The sequence below is a fragment of the Dromiciops gliroides genome, chromosome 1 (genome assembly GCF_019393635.1).
Source record: "Dromiciops gliroides isolate mDroGli1 chromosome 1, mDroGli1.pri, whole genome shotgun sequence".
Lineage (NCBI taxonomy): Eukaryota > Metazoa > Chordata > Mammalia > Microbiotheria > Microbiotheriidae > Dromiciops > Dromiciops gliroides.
Genome location: NC_057861.1, coordinates 251,764,189 through 251,786,468, shown reverse-complemented (window position 1 = coordinate 251,786,468; position 22,280 = coordinate 251,764,189). Strand labels below are relative to the sequence as shown.

Below are 22,280 nucleotides of genomic sequence, written 5' to 3'. Positions count from 1 at the left end.
CTTCATCTTTTACCTAAAAATACTGATGAAATCAAACATATTGGACCTCTGCTCCTTTATCTATCTACTTAAACTGTCACAGCTGGGGCTATCAAAGGCAAAGTCCAAGACAAGAGCTTGAAAATCAGTATTTGCTTCCCTGCCTCTACCTAAAGATGGATTTAAATAAGTTTATAAATTGTCTTTTATATATTTCCTAGCAGGTAAAAAATAACTGACTAGAGGATCATTTAGAGCAGAATTTTGTGGAAAGAAAATCCAGGAAGAATCCTCATCAACATCACCATTCCTTGGGACTAAGAAAAGAGGGAGAGGTAAAAAGGATTTACTGAACTACATACACAATGTGAGTCAAAAGTGAGATAAGACTGCCATAATAATGCAGTCTTAGATCAAAGGAAGTATATCAAGGGGGGCAACAGTCCCACTATAATCTGCAGTGATTAAACCACTCTGGAATTACTCGATTAAGCACAGGGTAGTACATTTAAAATGGGATATTGTCAAATTGGAGGGAGACTAGATTGTTGGGAAGATTTGAAACCATTAAATGACAACTCATAGATGAAAAAAGAAGAATAGCATTTGAGATGCTGCAAAGGTCACAGGGGACCAGACCCAAGAAAGGAACAAGCAATAACATTTCTTCAAATTTCTACACACCAATTATATCTAACAAGTGAAGTGAACTGGAAGTGATAATGTAGGGAGAGGGTCTCATGCCTAGAATACAGCTTTTTTTTTTTTTTTTTTTTTTTTTTTTAGTGAGGCAATTGGGGTTAAGTGACTTGCCCAAGGTCACACAGCTAGTAAGTGTTAAGTGTCTGAGGCCGGACTTGAACTCAGGTACTCCTGACTCCAAGGCCGGTGCTCCATCCACTGCGCCACCTAGCTGCCCTAGAATACAGCTTTGAAAGGATAGAGTTCAGAGGAAGATAAGAGGTTAGAAAAGTGAGGGAAGAGAAGTGATAGAACAGGTCAAGAGCACTGAATATTAAGATGCACTCAAAGCAGGGGGACATGGTTAGAAACATCTGTATGAAGACTAATGGTACCAGAAAAAGAAGCAAGAGTGTCACTGAGGAATCACATATCATCCAAAGAGAAAGAAGACATAGATAAGGCAAGAAGAAGAGGAGGGCTTCAATCATAAAATCAATTGTTAGGGATCTCCCTCTTCCCCACCCCTCTCTGAATGAACTGAGATGCTAAGATGATGGATGAGACAAAGAAGAGGTATCACTGCTAAGCTCTTGGGGAACCGGGTCAGTCTTTGGCCTTTGTATCCCCAGAGTTTAGCACAGTCTGGAGTACAGCAGGGACTTAATAAAAACCTGTGACTGATTCCCTGACTAATTACTTGGCTACTCTTCTCTCTGTCAAAGATGATAATCGTTGGGTTATATAAAGCATAGAATGAAAAGGGTTATTAGGGAGTTGAGACTCAAGATTAATAGGGAGATAGTAAGAGGACCTATTTGACCTTCATGAGTTAAAATAAACAGGTCATATAGTCCAAAAAGATCAAAGAAAGACTAAAAGGACCCGTATATAAAACTATAGCGGGTGTTTTTTGTAGTGACAAAGAACTGGAAACTAAGGGAATGCCTAAGAAGTGGGAAATGGCTAAACAAGCTGCAGTACATTGACAAAATGGATTATTTTTGTGTTATACGAAGTGGATGACTTCAGAGAAACCTGGGAAAATTTGTATGAACTGATATAGTCAAAGAAGAATCATAACAGTTTAAATCAAACAATATTGTAAAGATAACTTTACTCTGAAAAAGTGAAGAATGCCAAAATGAACCACAATTCCAGAAGACCAATAACGAATTATACTACCTACTTTGTAAAGAAGTGATGAACTCAAGATGCAGAACAATACATAGAGTTCTGGACAAGGCCAATATGGGAATCTATTTTGCTTAACAATGAATACCTGTTATGAGGGTTTTGTTTTTCTTTCCTTCAGTTGGTGGGGAGGTTTAGGCAAAAAGCAGGGAGGGTTAAGAACAGGGTGGTTAAAAAATAAAAGGAAGAGGAGTCATTGAAGCATTTTAAACAATGAACAAAAGAGAAGAAAATATCTAAGGAATCACAGATATGCAGGACAGCTTTGAAAATTCTGTGTTGGATTTGTTATGTATTTAAAGGGAAGTGCAAACTGTACATGGTGGAGATTTGGAGTTTCAGGTACATTCTTTTTCTTTTTTTTTTATGTGTATGGGGTTACTCATTTTGTTTTTAATTCAAAATAAAAGAAAATATTTTTTGAAAAAAATAAAATAACAAAGCCAGGATGACTTACATGCCAGATTAAAAAAATATGATTACTGAGGGGCCTTTGCAAGATCATGCGGAAAGATAGTTAGTCAACAAGTATTTAATAAACTTCTATTACATGTTAGGTAGTGTGCTATGTATTAGAGATAGAAAAAAAGACAAATAAAACAAAACAAACAAAAAACGCAGCCCCCGATTTCAAGGAACTCCTAATGGGGGAGATGACAAGAAAACAACTATGTACAAATAAGACATATAGAGAATAAACTGGATTTACTCAGCAGAAGGAAGACAGTAGAATTAAGGAGGATCATAAAAAAGCTTTTTATAGAAGGTGAGATTTCAACTGAGACTCAAAGGAAGGGAAGTAGGGCAAGATATGGAGGTAACAAGGAAGAAGGTTTGGGGCATGGGGGACAGCCTATAAAAATGCTAGGAACTGGGAGATGAAGTGTCTTGTTTGAAGAACATGATGGACTGTCTTATTTGAGGAACAGCAAGGAGGCCAGTGTCAATGGATCACAGAAAACATGGCAGTAAATCAGGTGTAAGAAGACTGGAAAGGTAGAAAGAAGCCAAGTGATAAAGGGCTTTGAATGTCACAAAGAAGATTTTATATTTGATCATAAAGGTGACAAGGAGCTATTGGAGTTTATTGAATGGGGGCTGAAGTGTGACATAGTTAGACCTGTGCTTTAGGAAGATCAATTTGACAGCTGAGTGGAAGACAGACTGCAGTACGGAGAGACTAGAGGCAGTGAGACTGAGCAGCAAGTTACTGCAATAGGAACAGGAAGGAGACCAGTGTGTCCCTGGATCACTGAGAATATGGGGATAAAATGTAAGAAAAGGGAAAGATAGGTAGGGGCCAGGTTGTTATGAGCTTTAAAAGCCAGTGGATTTTATATTTGATCCTGGACATTAAAGGGAGTCATATACTATACTGAATAAAGTGATGATTTGGTCAGATTTGTGCTGTAGAAAGATCAGTTTGATAGCTGAGTGGGCTGGAGTGGGGAGAGACTTGAGGCAGAAAGACCAATCAGAAGGTTATTGCATTAGTACAAGTATAAGGTGATAAAAACCTGCACCAAGATGGTAGTGGCAGTGTCAGAGTAAGAAAGAGGGAAAATAGTTCTTAAGAAGCTAAAATGATGTTGACAGCAAGATAGGGAAATGTTATGAAGGTAGAAAATGGGACTTGGCAATAGATTTTATATAGGGAGGGGGGCGAGAAAGAATGAGACTGTCAGGCTAGGTGAATGGGAATATGATGTATAATGAAAGTGAGCAAATAGAATTGTTCTGATTTAAAAAAAAAAAGGGAAGAGAATATAGTCCTTTCTAAACATGAGACAAATTTACCCTAAGTCTTATACTTATGTTCAAAAATCAACTTTACAAGTACAAGATGGGAGTGCTTATAATCTGATAAAGATTATGAAGTTTTAGTGATTTGTAAGCATACTATTTCAAGAGTGTGTGATATGGCAATTTAAGAGAAACAAAGGAAGCTGAATTATTAAGAAGGTTATAATGTCAATATACTTTGTTCACTTCAGAACACATACACAATTGAGAACACATACAAGAGTACCCAGTTCAATTCTGGGCTCTATTTTTTTGGAAGAACATTGAAATTCTGGGATGAGCAGAAGGACAATGGGAGGAAGTTGGTCAGAATGAAAAAGGCCTTAAAGATCATTGCATAGAATGAATGTTTTATGGAATTAGAGATAATTACCCTAGAGAAGAGAAGACTGAAGATACGTATCAGAGTATATGAAAGGCTTTTGTGTGGAGGAGAAAATGAACTTGTTCTGCTCAGCTTTACAAGGCAGACCAAGGAGCCAAGGGCCGAAGTTGTAAAGAGATTTAGACTTGGCATAAACAAATATTCCTAACAAAGCCCTTCAAAAGTGGAATGAGCTGACTGAGAAGACAGTAGAGTTGGCTTCTCTTGTTACTTGGAGTCTTCAAACAAAGGCTAGATGACCACTGGTCAGGTCTGTTTGTAAAGGGGATTCTTGTTTAGATAGGAGTTAGACAAAATGGGCTTTGAGGTTTCTGTCTGCTCTGAGAATAGGTGATTTTCCCTCTGTAGTTCATTTTCTTTTTTTTTTTTTAAGTGAGGCAATTGGGGTTAAGTGACTTGCCCAGGGTCACACAGCTAGTAAGTGTTAAGTGTCTGAGGCCGGATTTGAACTCAGGTACTCCTGAATCCAGGGCCGGTGCTCTATCCACTGCGCCACCTAGCTGCCCCTGTAGTTCATTTTCATACAAAGAACATCTAAAGGGAACTCTGGGGGTGTATAGCATAGGGAAACAATGAATCATCAGGGGACACGATGTGCAAAAGGTCAAATGTTTCTGTGGATCCATAAAGCACTAGAACCTAAAAGGTAGATTTTTGAAAGGAGCAAATTTTATTTCAATTGAAAGGAAGGAATTTCTAAGAACTGCATTTGTAATACTGTAATAAGTTTGCATGTGGGGTAGTGAGTTTTCTCTTAGTGAAAGTATTCAAATTATTAGGAATGTCATAGAGGGAATTCCTGTGTTAGATAAGATGTGGAACAATATAACCTCTAGGTGTATTCCAACTCCAAGCTCTACCTAAAGCTAATAAGTTAGTTTGGGCAGGATATATAGCCTGATATGTGTTGACCATCACATGTTAATTAAGGTGGTGTGGAAATTTATTTTGATTTGGGGACCCTACCTTTAGGCTGAGATTAGAAAGCCCTAGGCCCTCAGGGTCTCTTCCCCACCCCCTCTGTTTCAGCTGAGCCCAAAAGCCCCGTGGGCTGTACAATATGCCAGGTCAGACAGCTGCGGGGTAAAAGGCCCCAGCTCCCTCTACCCTGAGAGGAGGTATCTGAGAGATGCTGGGCTCTGGCATAGCCTGTGTTGAGGCACGTGAAGCGGGAGCACACCCCCGCCCCCCACCAGCTGCAGCCCTGGCTAGCAGATTAGCTTGGTCTGTGGGGGCACACGAAGCCCCAAGATTTGAGTGGAGAGAAAAGTTATATACAGACCTGGGAGTTAGACAGCAGAGGGGGGTGGACAAGGATGGTTTGGTTCAGACAAGGATGGGGGAGAGAGGCTGAGAAGAGGTCAAGCGGCGGCTGACGAGATTAGAAAGAAGAGATGGGGGCGGGACGAGATGAACAGAAACGCAGGACTGGGAGCAAAGGTGGCAGAAGACTGAACAGGAGGCAGCGGAGAGCACAGAAGCCAGCACAGGGTATAGGTTAGAGGAAGTGAAGATTAAGAGGAGTTAGAAGAAAGTATCTGAGTGCTCTGAGGCGAGAGGTGGCTAAGGCCCTTATTGTATTAAAAAAAAGTTTGAGGCCTAGCAGGTGGGAAAGAGACTCAGTGGAAAGAGACAGCAGGAAAGCAGTCAGGTTGTACATTTTATTTCCCTGTATTCTTAATTTTAAATAGTATCTCATGAATAAACTTTGCTTTGATTATTTAGTTAAGAGGCTTCTTAATCTTTAGTTTATCAATTTGGGAGTAGAGCACTGTGGTGGGATTTATAAACAGCCCACATTAAATTAACGAAGTCAGAAAGCCAAATAGTCAAAAGTCCCCAGATTAGTCAATCAGCTTTAGCCCCCCAAATTAGCCCCAGTCAGCAAAAATATTTCTACAGTGGTCAATGATATTAATGGTTAAGTTGCTGATGGCTGTACTAAATGCTTCAGTGTCACATATATACATTCTCATGTATAACAGAAAGGGAGAGAAAGAGAAATCAAATTGATAGTATCTACGGAAAGACACTTCAAGCTTATACAAACAGATTTCACGGACAAGAAGGAAGGCAAGAAGACACAAGGCTGGTAGGAGGGATCAAGGAAGGGCTTACATCTACTATGTGCCAGACACTGTTAAAAGTTTTATAAGTATTATCTCATTTAGTTCTTATAACTTATCCCCAACTCATTCCCCTTATCCCTTAAATATGGGGAAGGTGAGACACAGATTGGTTAAGAGATTTGCTAGGGCCACATGGCTAGTAGTTTCTGAGGCCATGTTTGAACTCAGGTCATCCTGACTCTAGGTCTGGTGCTCTATCCACTGTACCCCCTAGCTGCCTGAGGAACAACACATTCAACAGTTCTAAGAAAAGAGACCTGAGTGTCTTACTTTCAGGTCACAAATAAGACACTGAAAAACCGGCCTGCTTATAGGTTAAAAAAAACCATGGGGACCATAACAAAAATGCCAAACTCAAGGCAGGAACTGAACATGACAAGCCTTTAATGGATGCCAGTCTGTCTGCCTAAATAATCAAGAAAAGCTCAGGGGTGTAATAAAGGCTTTTCAAGTCTACTTGATGGCAAAATATAATACTCATTTATATAAACATATGAATACATCATACACAAAGACATACACACGCCAGAAAGGGGAGAATTCAAAGCCTCTGGTTTTTAACAAGCCTTAGTGTTGTATTGGTCAAGAGATTTGTCAAAAATTGCTTAAGGATACACGATATCTGCAAAGTTAGAATATAGCCAGGAAAGGACAAAGGAGATTAGTAAAAAAGAAATATCTTCTTCTAATTTACCCTTTCTCCATACACTCCCCCGCAAAAGGGTAAAAGGTTACAAAGGAAAAACTGTTGTTGACTGCCACAAGTTACAGAGGAACTCCAACCTGCTGACTTCTCTTGGGATGACATGACTAGATGGTCACTCAATTTTTGTTTAATGCTATTCTTACTGGCAACAGCATCTTAATAATTAAGTGCTGAACCAATGTAGCATCCAACATTCTCCCTATGGCTTAAACCAAAGTCCTCAGTGCTATTAGAGTAGGTACCTGGTGTAACCCTACACTTAATACTTTTTTAATTTCAAAAAAAAAAAAAAAGAAAAAAAAGAATCTTTTTTAAAAAAATTACTTCTCATTAGCTATGATTTGGCATCCAATTTCCCTAAACAGTCTTCCTCTGGTTGCTCTCAAAAGTAGGTCTTCCTATTCATCAGTGTTGATAACCTGGAACACCCCACTAATAGACACCACCCTCCTTAAATAAGCAGTTTACTAAATCAACTTATTGAGCCCAGAATTCCTCCATATACAGGAGAATCATGTGCTACAAGGAAAAACAGCCAAGCCTGGTACCTGAAAAGGATTCAGTATTTTTTTAAAACATAAAATTAGCAATTAAATACAGGTTAAAGTCCAATAATTAAAAGTCAGTGTACAGATTCTTTTATATGGAAGGAAACTGAAATCAACAGTCAAAACTCAGTAGCTATATCCACCTTTCATGTGGCCTGAACTATTTATGAGACTCTACCAGCAGCAACCTTTGTAAAATATTTGGTTTACAGGCATTTCTACTTAACCTTTTAATTTATTTCATAATCATCAGCATATATAAATGTCATATGGAAACACCTTTAAGAAGTCTAAATGTAACCACCCCTGATCCCAAAACAAAACTCTCAAAAACTTAAAACTATAAGAGGTGAACATAGGAAACAATTTTTTTTTAAAGAAATATATAATCAGGGGAGAATTAATCCAGTGAAAAACAGTAACATCACCTTTGCCACACAACATCTCCATAAACAAACATTAACTTAGTTTTTACTTAAGTAAGTGCTAAAAGTATATGTTTATATTCAGCACTTCTGGAAAAAAGAGATTGTAATTTTGATTTGTGATAATATAAATGTACCTAAAACATTTATTTCTAATATATTTGTTAATGGAAACACTCCCAATATGAAAAAATGGATTTAAAAAAAAATTAACTAAGAAAAATCAAAATTGACATCCATGGTAAAATTCTATGTGCCACTTTCAACCCAGAGTGAATTTTTATGAACAAGTTGTACATTCTTGAAAATGAGTTTTTTAATGGGAGTGCTGACATGCCACTATAATTTTATCCACAATTCCTTATACAAGGGAGTGTCTGCTTTTTACCAAAGGTTTATTGAGTGCTACAGCATAAGTGTGCTATTTAAAGCAAAGAATTATATTTACATTTCCCTCTAAAAGAAATGAAAAGAAAATGCTTTAATACTTACTTTTCTCCATAAAACCTTTCAAAGAATTTCTCTTTCCAAGGTTCTGTTTTCTTTTCCTTCTCAATTTCTTGCCTTATCCGTAACTGCATTTCTGGGGTAAACTCTCCTAGAAGACAAAAGCTAACACTTTGAATAAAAGTGATCCTACCTCTTACACTTTGTCAAAAGTCATACATGTGGCAAGTAGCAGACTGAGGATTCCAATCTACTGTTCTTTTCTATACAACAGAGGAGTCAGATGGAAAATTCTATAGTCTAGTCTAGGCCCCTATAGGTTAAGATGTTTACCTTAAGGCAGTGGATAAAGGGATGGAGTCAGACAGAAATTTCAACAACCCAGGTCTTTCTATCCTTGCACCAGGCAAGGGTCAAGGATTAGATTATGGCCCACTTCACACAATCTTCAATAGAAATATGTGTGTGTACACATATATACATATGTGCGCACGTGCACGCGCGCGCACACACACACACACACACACACACACACACACACACACACACACCCCCAAGCTGAAAGGATCCTAGATCTAGAGCTGGAAGCAAGCAATTCAACTCCTTAATTTTGCAAATGGAGAAAGTGAGGTTCTTGGAAGGTTACACAATTTGCCCAAAGTCACAAAGGTAAACAAATCTGAGGTAGATTTGAACCTATGTCCTCTAAAACTTCAGAGTCAATGCTCTTCCTTACACTGAAAGCATTAAGAAAGTTACTTAGCATTTGTTCAAACAGATTTGACTTGTACTAAATTAAAATATATTTCAGAAGAGTTTTGACAAATTGAGTAATTTGAGAAAGAACACAAAGTCTAACGCATTTTGGAAATACGGTTGTGTCAGATACTCCAATGCTTCAAAGACCTATAATACTGTTGGTATGAATACTTTTCACTGAATAGGTTGCAGTACGTTAATAGATTGCCTTAGGATGACTGTATCATAAATTTAGAGATGAAAGGGAATTCAGAGATCACTTAGTAGAACTCCATTACATAGATGAGAAAATTGGGGTCCAAAGAATATGATTAGTCAAAGGTCACATAGGTAGTAAGTGACAGAGGAACAATTTGAGTCTTTGTGAGACCCTTAGCAGACCACCTTTGTGAGCTGCTTCCTAACCCCCCCCCCCATCACTCTGTGGCTAACCTGGCAATTATCGATTAAAAACTTAGCTAGGTTGGTCTTCAATGACAGGCAAGAAATTCAGTGTCATTGTCTTTCCATTTAAGTAGGACTTACAAAAGCTTTTCTTCCTGCTTGTTCTAGAAAACTAGGCAAGTAGTGAGTGATTTTAATACCATGGAGTCAATAGAGGAGAATTTTAAAACTTGGTATGTATGTTACAGGACAAGAAAAAATGGAAATTTACCTTCTGCTAATCGCTGTTTCCATCCTTGTGCTGCATATGCAAAGAATTCATTATTTAGAGCAGAACTACTGAGGCGTAAAACTCCATCACTTCCCATCTAGAAAATAAGCCAATAAAAATAAGAAACAATGATCAGAAAGATGCTCAACTAAGATTACATAGAAATAAACTGAAAATTTCAATTAAGGAAAATATTGGTCTTAGAGTCCCCCCTCCAAAAATAAAGGAAGAGAAAGGAAAAAGGGAAGTTAACAAAATAAATGGAGTTCTAGTATTAAAATGGTAAGATTAAGCCCTGCAATTTTTACTTTCTTAAGAGGTATGTGTATGTATGTATGTATGTATGTATGCGTGTATGTGTGTGTATCTCCTACTCTCCTTTGTAACCATCCTGCTAAGGAACGTTATGAAGCTCCGTCCAGCCTGTTCGTTGGTCTCCCTCCCCATTCTTCAGAATTCTTGCTCCATAGGTATCACATTGGCAATCTTATGAAACCTTTTCTTTTCCCATCCCTTCCACCTTCTTTCACTCACTGTGACCTGGCTCCATCCTGATGACACAGCTTCCCTGTCTACACTTTCCAATACTAACTGACTCAATGGCTAATGGGGGGAGTTGTTGTTTGCTCCCCACTAGCACTTCTAAATTCTCCCTTTGTCATCACCTCTTAGTGACCTTTAAGGTTCATCCAAACAATTTTTATCACCTAATTAAGATTCTGGTGGCTATTGTTTACTCACCTGCAAGACCCTCCTCTTCCTTTTTCAGTGAGTACTTGGATCCTAGTCTTTCTCTTTTCCAATTCCTGCCCTCAGAGCAGGGGAATTCCACATATTAACACTTCCTATACTCCCTCAAAACTTAATCTCTTAGTCCCGCAATTTACTCATTTCACATGAACGATTCCTCCACTTCACCTCACATATACACAGAGATGATCAATCAGAAATGGCCACTCCTATGTTCATGAACTACAAAAACCTTTTATCTGATCACCATCTGTTGTCATTCCATCTCTTCCTCTGCCTTGCAACCCCAAATCTTGTTCTTTGTCCTCACTGTGAACTTAAATCCTTATATCCCTCAGTTCTTTCCCAGGCCATCACTGCTACACAGGGTATACTCTACTCCACTTCTTTTGTCATCTTGACCCCTAGTGAACCAATTTAGCTATGTGCTTTCTTCAGCTCTTCAGTCTCTTGCCCCTGATCTTATTGAAGACCTTTCCCTGCCAAGCATCCACTCCAGAATATTCTCACCATCGACTGTCTCCTTGAGAAAAATTACTAAAATATGCTAACGTAGGACAATTACAAATTTGATGTGATTTTATCTGGGCTTTCAACACAGCAAGGCAATACCTTTACATCTCTCTAACTGACTTACAATCTTCTTCCTCATATAGGTTTTAAAAAATCTTTTCATCCCTCTTCAAACCTGCAATGCCTCCATCCATTGAAAACCTTGCTTTATACTTCACTGAAAAAATGGGTCCATTCAGGGAATGGTCCTTCTCCCTTTCTCCTGTTCTCATCTCACTGAGATACCTTCCTCTATTATTTCCCCCTTCATTCCTATTCACACGCAGAGGTAGTCCTCCTCCTTGCCAAGACAAACCCCTCCCTACCCGCACAAATAATTCCCATTCAACTGTCTTCTCCAGCACAGTGCCCTCTATATCATCTCCACTCATTCCCTTATCTTCAGTCTCCCTCTTTCTCTGTACTGACTGCTTCCCTGTTTTTGTTCAGTCACTTTTCAGTCATATCCAACTCTTCATGAGCCCATTTGGGATTTTCTTGGCAAAGATACTGGGGTGGTTTGCCATTTGGTTCTCCATCTCATTTTATAGATGAGGAAACTGAGGCAAACAGTAAAAAGACTTGTACAGGGTCACACAGCTAGTAAGTTTCTGAAGTGAAATTTGGGTAACAGGATTTGAAGCTGGAAAGGAATTTAATTTTACAAATGAAGAAATGGAGAATTAGAAAGAGTGGTTTGCTTGAGTTTATGGAGATATTAAGTACAAAACCCAGTGACTCCAAATTTATAGTATTTTTTCTACTACAACTTATGATGAGCAGCTGATAGAAAGAGCATGGATTAAGAACTAAGTTTGAATTGTATGAGATGATTATGGATTTGAGTCAGATTAAACTCTGATGATGGGGTCTAGAAGATACCTAGCCCCGCCCCAGTATAGTTAGTTTAAAAGTTTATTGCTTGTCAAATTCTCACTGTCTCCTTTGTTTTATTGCCAATTAATAGTATTTTTACTTCTGCTCAGTCTCTCCACTTGTCAGCTACATATTAGTTTTGTCTGGAATCCATCATGTGTCAGAACCCCAGTCCCTGTTGAGTGGGTCGGGGAGTTTGCCCACCAATACAATACTTGGGACTTAAGAAAGGACAGGGCTTGGCACAGGATGCGGCAATTAAGTTGAGACCAAATGTTAAGTGACATGTCTCTTTTTCTCAGAGCAGAATCCCCTTGACCCTAGGGTCCCAACAATGGATCATTCTTTTATTCTTTATTCTATTTCTTTGATTTCCCAACATAGCCGAAGGTAAATTTTAACCCTGTCATCCTTCTAAAATTAACATGACTACAAAACAATGCTGAAACACCTGAGTGACTCTTCCTATTACTCAAATTGAATATCTTTAGAGATGGGGCCCAGAGAGGGGAGTCAGTGGGAACTGTGAGATCTGAAACATCTGACTGTCACTCTCCCGTTCCCTCTTCCTTTGGTTTGACCTTGTTCCCCCTCCCCTTTACCCCCTTGTTCCTGGACATATGCATGTCTCCATACATTGATCACGAGCTAAACACGCACCCTGGGTGAGACAGGATTGGATGTTAGATTGTGAGCTCGCCCTAGTGTGCATGGGGACTTCCCCTATAAAAGGTCAAGGCATGTATTAGCTATTGCAACTCAGGCATTGAGTTTGCCCATCCCCTTGGGAATGTAATAAATCTGTCTCTGCTTGACTTGGTGGTCTTCTCGAGTTATTTGGGTAAACTGAGGCAGTTTGCCCCAAACAGAATCCTAGCTCTATTCCTTATCAGGTATATTATTTTGCACAACTCAATCAAGCTAGCTGAGGCTGTTTTCTTGGGTGTACAATGGAATAATAACACTCACACTGCCTTTGTGAAGATCAAATTAGAATGTAGATATGGAAGAACTTTTCAAAAAAGTATCACAATATAAAATTTAACCTATTTTTATAAAATAGGATTTTCACTAGAGTGATAATAATTAACAAAAGAGGATCTTTAAAAATCATCACTATGAATGCTAATAATTAAATGTAACCAACACCTGATTCAGACATTAAGCCTGGATATTCCTCATGTTATTCCCCACACATGATAAATTTAAAAATAAAAAAAATACTAAGTCTGTCATAACTATGTTAGGCCTTGTATTGCTTTCTAAAGTTTAGATAAAAATTTCTGCAACAAATCTAAAAACTGTATACATACATACCCAACATCTTTTGCTCTTTCTCTCAACACGCACACAAAAATAGGTTTGTATGCTGCTAAAAGTGTTACAAATTTGAATATGACAGAAAAATATAAACTACTGTTCTTTTCCAAATGCATACATGCATTAAATGGGTGGGGAGGGGGGGGAAGGCGACTAAAAAGTTAGGATGTTGCTGAAATTAAAAAACTTGAATTCAATGGACAGGTTTTTTTTTTTTAATTCAGTGAACAAGTAATTATTGTTTGATATGAGCACAGCACCAAGCACCACACTAATAAATATTAATAAATGTTGGTTATGCTAATAAATATCTGTTAAATCCAATAGGTTCTCTTCAGGACATAAAAATATACATCATTAAGAGTACTTTGACATTCAGGAGCTTATTAATCTAGTTAGTAGTTCACATGAAAGCTTTAACACCAATTATTATATGATACTTTTTGATGAATACACAATTTCACCTTCATACATATAGATACCAATCCTCTTATTCTGGCAATTGTGGCTAAGTGACCTGCCCAGAGTCACACAGCTAGTAAGTGTTAAGTGTCTGAGGCTGGATTTCAACTCAGGTCCTCTTGAATGCAGGGCTGGTACTCTATCCACTGCGCCCCCCCCCCCATTCCTTTTTATCCAATGTGATTCTAGTGCAGGTCTTTCTCTAATCCTCTAAAGAAAATCTAAAGTGAGTTAGATTTGATTTATACAAATTCCTAAATTAACTAAATCACATTTCATTTTGTAATAGATATTCGCATTTATTCTCTTAGGTTTGCTATGTTCATGCATATTAGGGTTATCTTTATTTTTCTCTAGGCACTGGAAAGGAGAAGAATCCCATTTTTGAATTGTCCAGAGCATTTTTGGCCTTTGTATACTAATTTGACAGATATTTTTAGTCAGTACCAACTTCTTATTAGTTTTTTTTAAAATCTGAATTTAAGCCATGTCCCAAATTTGTATTGGTATTTTTGTTTTAAAGAAGATTTTCAGTAGATGAAAGATATGCTTTTTTTTCCCTTTAAAAATAAGGCATGGGGGGCAGCTAGGTGGCGCAGTGGATAGAGCACCGGCCCTGTAGTCAGGAGTACCCGAGTTCAAGTCCGGCCTCAGACACTTAACACTTACTAGCTGTGTGACCCTGGGCAAGTCACTTAACCCCAATTGCCTCACTAAAAAAAAAAAATAAAAAAAATAAGGCATGGGTTATTTTTGTTAACTTGTATTAGGTAATTTTAGATTTTTTTGGTTTATGAAGTAATACTGATGTCACGTACAAAAGGAAATCTCCAAAAACTAAACTGTCATCTCTGGGTACAGCTGTTGTTTAGTTAAATGTCAATACCTACCCATGAATTTGGGGATGAAATTTCTCATTGGTAAGTCATTTATAAAAAATGTTGAAATACATATTATTCATACTTTGTAATGTAATAAGCATAATTGTGTTGAAGTTCTTCACTTAAATAAATATACATGTTACATTAATTATATCATGTTATATATAAAATTTATATTTTATACCACTAATACAATATATTAAATATGCTTAATATATATTTATATAATTAATCTCATGTCAATTAGGTATTTTAAAGCGATACCCACACTAGTGAAATTATATATCCACCAATGTACATAAAATGACGGGTGTTAAAGCTTTCAAGTGTCCCACCAACTAAATTCATAAGCTCCTCAATGTCAAAGGGATCTTTTTTGGAATGTATTTTATGCTTGTTCACTGTTCTTTAATACTCCAGGGACAACAGTGTATATGATGAGCCAACTTCCTTTTTTCATAGTGTATCTTACTGGGGGCAGACTCAAGATGGCAGAGTGAGAAGCATTTTTTGCCTAGCTTGCTCAGCACACCTTCTCCACAATGACTTAGAAAATGTACTAATTCAACTTCTGAACAAAAAAGCCAAGAAAAAGACATCAGTCATTTTTCCAGTCCTGGCCAGCCTAGGCAAACAGGCAGAGAGAATTGAAGATACTGGGGACAGGGGCTGGCTAGGACTTCAGGTACTTGAAATGGTAGGAAACATTACCGTAAGTAGCCAGGGATGGAAAAAAGACCAAGACAGGGTTCCAGGGCAGAAAGAGATCCCAGATCTCTGAACTACAAATGGTTGCAGGAATGGGTGCCATCTGGTAGCTCTGTCACCAATTACCTGGTTCTGGTTCACATATCCACAGCAGAGAGATCAGTCCAGAGCATGGGCTCTAGCTTTGTACTAGCAAGGAACAAGTTCTGGAAATGTAGCTGTGTGTGACTCTGATCCCAGGAACTTTGTTCTAGCCTTTAGCCTAGCATGTAAGTTTGCAGGGGAGTAATCAGAAAAGGAGTCCCAGACCAAAGAGGAGACAGCAGTTTAATTACCCTGAATCTGCAGTTGGCCAAGTGACTGAATTTATCAGCAGTCTAGTGAAACGCTCAACTACACACAAGCCAGCTGACCCAAACCTGGGTCAGGGCAGAGCTCAGTCTAGAAGGAAAATGAATAGACCTCTCCTTGAATCACACTATTTGAGACAAGTAAAAATTTGCAGGTCCTCAGATTGAGTTGTAAAAGCAGTCAGTATAGTAAGGACACAAAAGGCCTTATATTCCCCACCCCTACCAAAAGTATACAGAACCCAGGACTACCACCAAGTCCAAATTAGGAAGCAGGCTGGAAGAATGAGAAAAAAAAAAATCCTGTCATAAAGAACTACTATGGTGAAAGGGAAGCTCAAGACATACAGAATAAAAGGATGATGAGAAACACCTATAATTTGTAATGCCTTAGAGAAAAATGCAGCTTAGACACAAGCCCAATAAGAATGCCTAGAAGAGTTAAAAAAAATAAACACCCCAAAAAAGATTTGAAAAAGTCCACCAAAAACATATGAAAGCATGGAAGAAAAATATGAAAAGAGAATTAACAGCTTACAAAAATTAGCACAAAAATCTTACTGAATAAGTCCTTGAACATTAAGATTTGCCAAATGAAAGTCGATAACTTCACGAGACACCAAGAAATAATAAAATAAAGCCCAAAGTTTGAAAAATGGAAGAAAATGTGAAATATCTCATGGGAAAAATAATTAACTTGGAAAACAAAGTGAAGAGAGATCATTTAAGAAGCATTAGAATACCTGAAAGTGATAAATGAAAAGAGTTTAAATAACGTATTTCAAGAAATCATAAAAAGCAAAACCAAAACTGGCAGACATCTTCAAACCAAAAGGCAAAGTTTAAATTCAAAGAATTGACTGGTCACTTTCTGAAATTCATATATTGTCAATAATGTCTTTCATGCCAATTGTTGCATCTAAGTCATTAATGAGACATGAGAAATGGGACAATGAGTCACATGACTTCATCCTTTGGATTATTTATAATTTTGATTTTTCTGAGAAGCCACCTAACATCACATGGAGAATACTGACAAGGGCTTTGTGGCAGTGAACATTTAGGGATTATTAAATGCACTCTGAAATTTCCTTGCTGAGATTTTTGCCTGATCTCCTTTTTCTCAATTTGTCAATTCTAGAATGCTTTCCTTTCTCAGCTCTGACTCTTAGCTCCTCTTTCTTCCTTTTAGACTCAACTTGAATTCAATCTTCTACAGGAGGCATCTCCTGCACCTCCTTCCCTTTCTAGTCTCTTTCCTCTAACATTACCAATTACTTTGCATTTATACTGTATTACTATTGTACATGCATAATGACATGCACATTATTTCTACCATTAGAATGTGAGCATACTGAGAGCAGCAATAATGTTTTTTGTCTCTTTTTGTATCACTAATGCTTAGCACAATATCTTTCAATTAACTGGGAGCAGCTATTAATCTAGTTTAGCTGGAACATAGAATATGCAAAAGAAAATAAGATGATGTAAGACAGGAAAGGTAAGACAAAGTCAAAGTATTACAACCTTAAATGTCAGCCTAAGAAAGTTATTTTGTCATATATGCAATTGGAAACCATTTGAGACTTTTGAGCAGAGAAATTAAATGGTCAAATTTATACATAAGGAAGATTATTTTGACAGTCATATAAAGGACAGATTGAACTGAAGATTGGGAATTAGGGGTGCCAACTGGTCTTGACAGAAGTTCCTCACAGGGAGACCTCTACAATGATAAAATGTCAGGTTTGGTTAAAAAAATAAAGATAGATTGGAAAAGACAGAGACGGGACAGAAAAACAAGTTGGGTAATTTTTGCAATATTTAAGAGGTAATGAGGCTCTGAAAAAAAGTGGTAGCTATGTGTGTGGAAAGGGAGTGGAATTGAAAGATACTAGTGACAGTAATAACAAAATTTGGTAAGAGATAAGAACTAGAAAATGAAGGAGAGGAAAGAATAAAAGATGACTGGGCAAGGGGCAGCTAGGTGGCGCAGCGGATAGAGCACAGGCCCTGGAGTCAGGAGGACCTGAGTTCAAATCTGGCCTCAGCCACTTGACACTTACTAGCTGAGTGACCCTGGGTAAGTCACTTAACCCCAACTGCCTCACCAAAAAAAAAAAAAAAAAGATTACTGGGCAGATGAATGGTGGTACTGTCAATTAAAATAGGGAAGTTTGGATGTATCTCTTTCTCTATACTGCTACAATCACCAGCCTGATTCAGACTCTCATCCTCTCTGTCCTAAACTACTACAATAACCCTCAAGTAGTTTTGTCTTCTTCTACTCTCTCCTCTCTGTAATTTATCTTTTAGATAGCTACCAAAATAATTCCCAAAGCACAGGTCTGTCATATCACCTGCCTGCTCAGTAAGCTTCTGTGGCTCTACATTCCTTCTAGGATAAAATAAAAACTCCACTATTTATTATTTAAAGCCCTTCACAAGCTGTTTACATCCTTTTTCTTAGCTGGTTTCAAAATCCATCTGTCATACATTCTACATTCTTAGTCAACCTGGCTTACCTGTTGCTCCCATACACATGCCCCATCTTTTGCCCCTGTACCTTTGCAGAGCCAATCTAGCAAGCTTGGAATGCTCTCTGCTTAAAATCTTTACTTCTCTTCAAGATTCAGGTTAGCTTTTCCCCATATCCCAAGACTATTTTTATTTACTTTGTGTAGATATTTATTTACTTATCTGTGATACATGTTATTTTCCTATCTGTAAGTAAAAGCTTGTAATTTGAATTCAGGCACAGATTCACTTCTGTCTTTGTGACTGCACTTAATTTTTATCCAATTAATCATTGTATCCCAAGGAGCCATAACAGAACAGAAAAACTGAATCATAAATAAGTAAGACACATCCCTCACCCAACCCTGGCTGAAAAGTTTAGGGGAGTAGAGGACTCCTTCCAGGAATTTTATAATCTTGAATCCACCTCCCCTAACCCAATCTCCTTAATTTCTGGGTCAAAATCATGGAGTGAAGGAATGGTAGCTTCTTGATCCAAAACTAGAAATATGATATATGATTTCTGCCTTGGGACAGGGGTCTACTTCCAGGCAAGAACTTCTTATACCAACCCCTATGACCCTCAACACATATCATCCTATATTTGATGTTCAAAGACTTTAGAATTTCTGGGGCTATCACCAGAGGTCCTGATTTCTATTATGCCACTGGATTTTGATGACTCTGGAGACTGAGGCTGATGACTTTGCATAGCTCTACCTCACTTAAATCCAATTCATTTGCAAGTCAAGACATCACCTTCCTGATGTCACTGATCTTTCTTGAGAAGGATGAATAACAACAATGATCAAAGAAATCATAGATCTAGAACTTGAAAGAACCTCAGAAGGCAATCTAGTCCAGGATAAAAGGCGGCCCAATGAGGATACAACAGAGGATGTTTTTTGGAAACTTTCCCATGGTTCACATTCAAAACCACCCCATCTAATCCAGGACATCAATTTTTCATCAAGATCTTAAGTGTTCAATAATAAATCTTGAACAATGGGACATGACATACTACACACACATGTATATACACATGCAATACCAGTAGCTAAAGTAAAGCATAGTAAAACAAAGAGAAACAAGAATCCAAAAGCTCAAGGTTCAATTCCCCCATCTTCTCCAACACAGTTGATGGAGAACTATTGAATTTGGATATGGCTATCAATCTGGAGGAATGATTACTGGAACAAACTATACTTCAATGTAATTTGTTTGTTTGTTTGTTTGCGGGACAATGAGGGTTAAGTGACTTGCCCAGGGTCACACAGCTAGTAAGTGTCAAGCGTCTGAGGCCGGATTTGAACTCAGGTACTTCTGAATCCATGGCCAGTGCTTTATCCACTGCGCCACCTAGCTGCCCTGCTTCAATGTAATTTTAACCCCCAAAATCCAGGTGGAAATTTCACTTTATAGTCAAGTAAATCTGGATATATTCTAAGAACTGTATGAGAATTTTGGGTACCTAGATACAAGAGGCCAAATATGTGGTTTTCAGTAAATGCATAAGAAAACACCAGAGGGGGGAAAATTCTTTAAAACAAAACAAAACAAAAATTAGCCTTCATAATTCCTGTCTACAGAGACAGCACAATTAAACACTAGAGCTAAATTAGACTTTGGAGAAACATGCCAATAAAGCAGTTTTTAAATACACTATTAATTTTTATGGCCTCTAAGAAACACTGTCCAATGGATACAATGTGTTAATGAGCTGGAACAACAAACATTTCTAGAAAGGTTTATTTTTTATTCTGTAGGGCTTTAAATTCCTGTCTCTCTGATTAGGCACGACTGTAGTGATCATTTGAAATACAAACAGCTCTTTTATGAAGAAGTCACATGAGAATCTTTGAGATGTAATTTTTCCTTTTTAATTAAGAGAAAAGTATTGGTCATACCTCATTGATTGTTTATTTAATAGGACATAGAGATGTCAAACACTGGCAAGAAGAAACTTGAGCAACTATGAACTTCTTCAAAACACTCAACTTCTACAATGCTCACCTTTGTCATGAACTATGGCTTTCTGAAATGTCATTATGCTAACAATTTAAATGGTTAATGTGATGCTTTCCAAACATAAACTGAATAATTTTCCTAATATGGGGCTTTATTTTCTTAAAACTGCAGTGAGAGCCCATGAATATTCCTTAAAGATTATAACTGACATTTCATTAGCAGTTACCAAGTTTCCACAATTTTACATTTCTTAGATATGTTTTAATTCACCTTACTCAGCTTCACAAAGGAAGCAGCAGGGCACTGGGGAAAACAGGACTGGATTTAGAGTCTGAGGACCAGATTTTAATTCTGGCTCGCCTTCTTTCCAACATTTGTGACTTGAGAAAAGTCATGTAATCTATTTGGACCAAAAGAGTCCTCATTTATAAGATGATTGGGTTGGATCTTTAGGGTTTCTTCCAGGTTTAAAACCTAAGATATCCTCTCATAAAGGAAGAAAACATTGTAATATAGAAGAAAGAACACTGAACTTGAAGTCAGAAGACCTGGGCTGGTATCCTAGTTCTACTTTTTAGGTGTTGCACACCTTAAGTGTATATATCAAGTCACTTTACCTCAGTTTCCTAATCTGTAAAATGATAGTGTGGAACGAAAATCATTCCAGTCTCTAACATTCTGAAGATATCATGAATTAATGATTATTTCACTTTTGCTAAAGGAATAAATAATGTTATAATACAGTGATTGTATTAAAGTCCCTAGAAGTTAAGCAAGAAAATAAAGTGACCAAGGAAAGAAGATTCCCACAGCCATGTTTTTTATCTATTGCTAGAGGGTTGAGGGTGGGCCAAAAGTATTTGATAACTCCTTTATTTTTTGTTTTCAATTTATAATACCATAGCGTCATATACAGTATATACAGGAAATGAATTTATATTACATGTGGAAAAAAATCTCATAAATAGTGAAAAATAAAGAAAAAACAAATTTTCAAAAAGTTATTAAAACATCGTAACTTTTGGCCCATCCTGTATATAAACACACAGCATAACAGTTATATGAAATTATATTCTATGTATTCAATTATTCATAAGCATATAAATATGTATAAAGTAAACATATACAAGTATATACCTGTACACACATAAATATAAAAAGAGTAAATACAGAATTACTTGGAGAGCACCGGTGATTGGCAGAAATTGAGAAAAGCCTGAATGAAGTGACAATTGTGCTAAGGTTTGAGGGAAGTTAGGAATTCTGAGAAGCAGAGGTGAGCAGAGAATACATTTCACATACACACACGCACACATATGTCACTTCATTCATATATATGGTGGACAGTCTGTCCAAAGAAGATGGAATGTCATGTACAAGGAACAGCAAGGAAGCTAGTTTGGCTAGAATGCAGACATTTGCAGAAAGTCATATTTAAAATGCCAAAAAGGGAGACTGGAGCAAGACTGTGAACATGGATGGTGAAGGGTTTTAAATGGCAAACAGAGGAATTTGTAATTTATTCTAGTGCTAAGAGAAAGTCACTGGAGCTCTTGAAGCAGAACAGCAACAAGGTCAGACCTGTGCTTTAAGAATATTCATTTGGGAGTTTAGGAGTGATGGGTAAGGGGACTGATTTGAAAGAGGAGAGACAATGCCAGTAGAACAGGAGATTATAGGGATTGTCCTGGTAAGAGGTAATCTGAACTAGGATGATAGCTATATGAATGGAGAGAAAGGAATGAATGCAAGAGATTTTTTAATTAAGGAATCAACAAAGCTTAATTGACTGGATATGGAGAGTTTAGAGTTGGAGATTGTTAGTAATACTATAATGACATTCCAAGACTTAATAACATGGTAAATTTTGGAAAAGTAAAAACAAAAAAGGAAGCTAAGATAAATTATGCATATACTATAGAAATATTTGCTAGTGTCTCCTAAGTTACCTATAATGACACCCCCACGCCCTCCTATCTATTCCAACTTTCTACCAGTTCCCTTGGTATCCAGTAACCCCCTCATTAAAGCATCAGACCCATATGTTTGTTTCTGAATGTAAGTTGATGTGTTACTTCTCTCTTGTCTTTGGGCCCTTGCAATTTAAAATTGATCTTTACAACTAAGGAATGAAAGGCCTTTTTTCCCTTCAAGGAAATTTGGACAACAATGAATAAATACATGG

At 37.5% G+C, this 22,280-nt stretch overlaps 1 protein-coding gene across 1 annotated transcript in view; it reads right to left on the bottom strand.

Annotated features, from left to right (window-relative positions):
• ASXL3 (ASXL transcriptional regulator 3) overlaps window positions 1–22,280 on the bottom strand; it is a 248,537-nt gene that overhangs the window by 17,814 nt on the left and 208,443 nt on the right. The window contains 2 exon segments of the mRNA XM_043988310.1: window positions 8,343–8,448; window positions 9,712–9,808. Coding sequence (XP_043844245.1) covers window positions 8,343–8,448; window positions 9,712–9,808 — 203 coding nt within the window.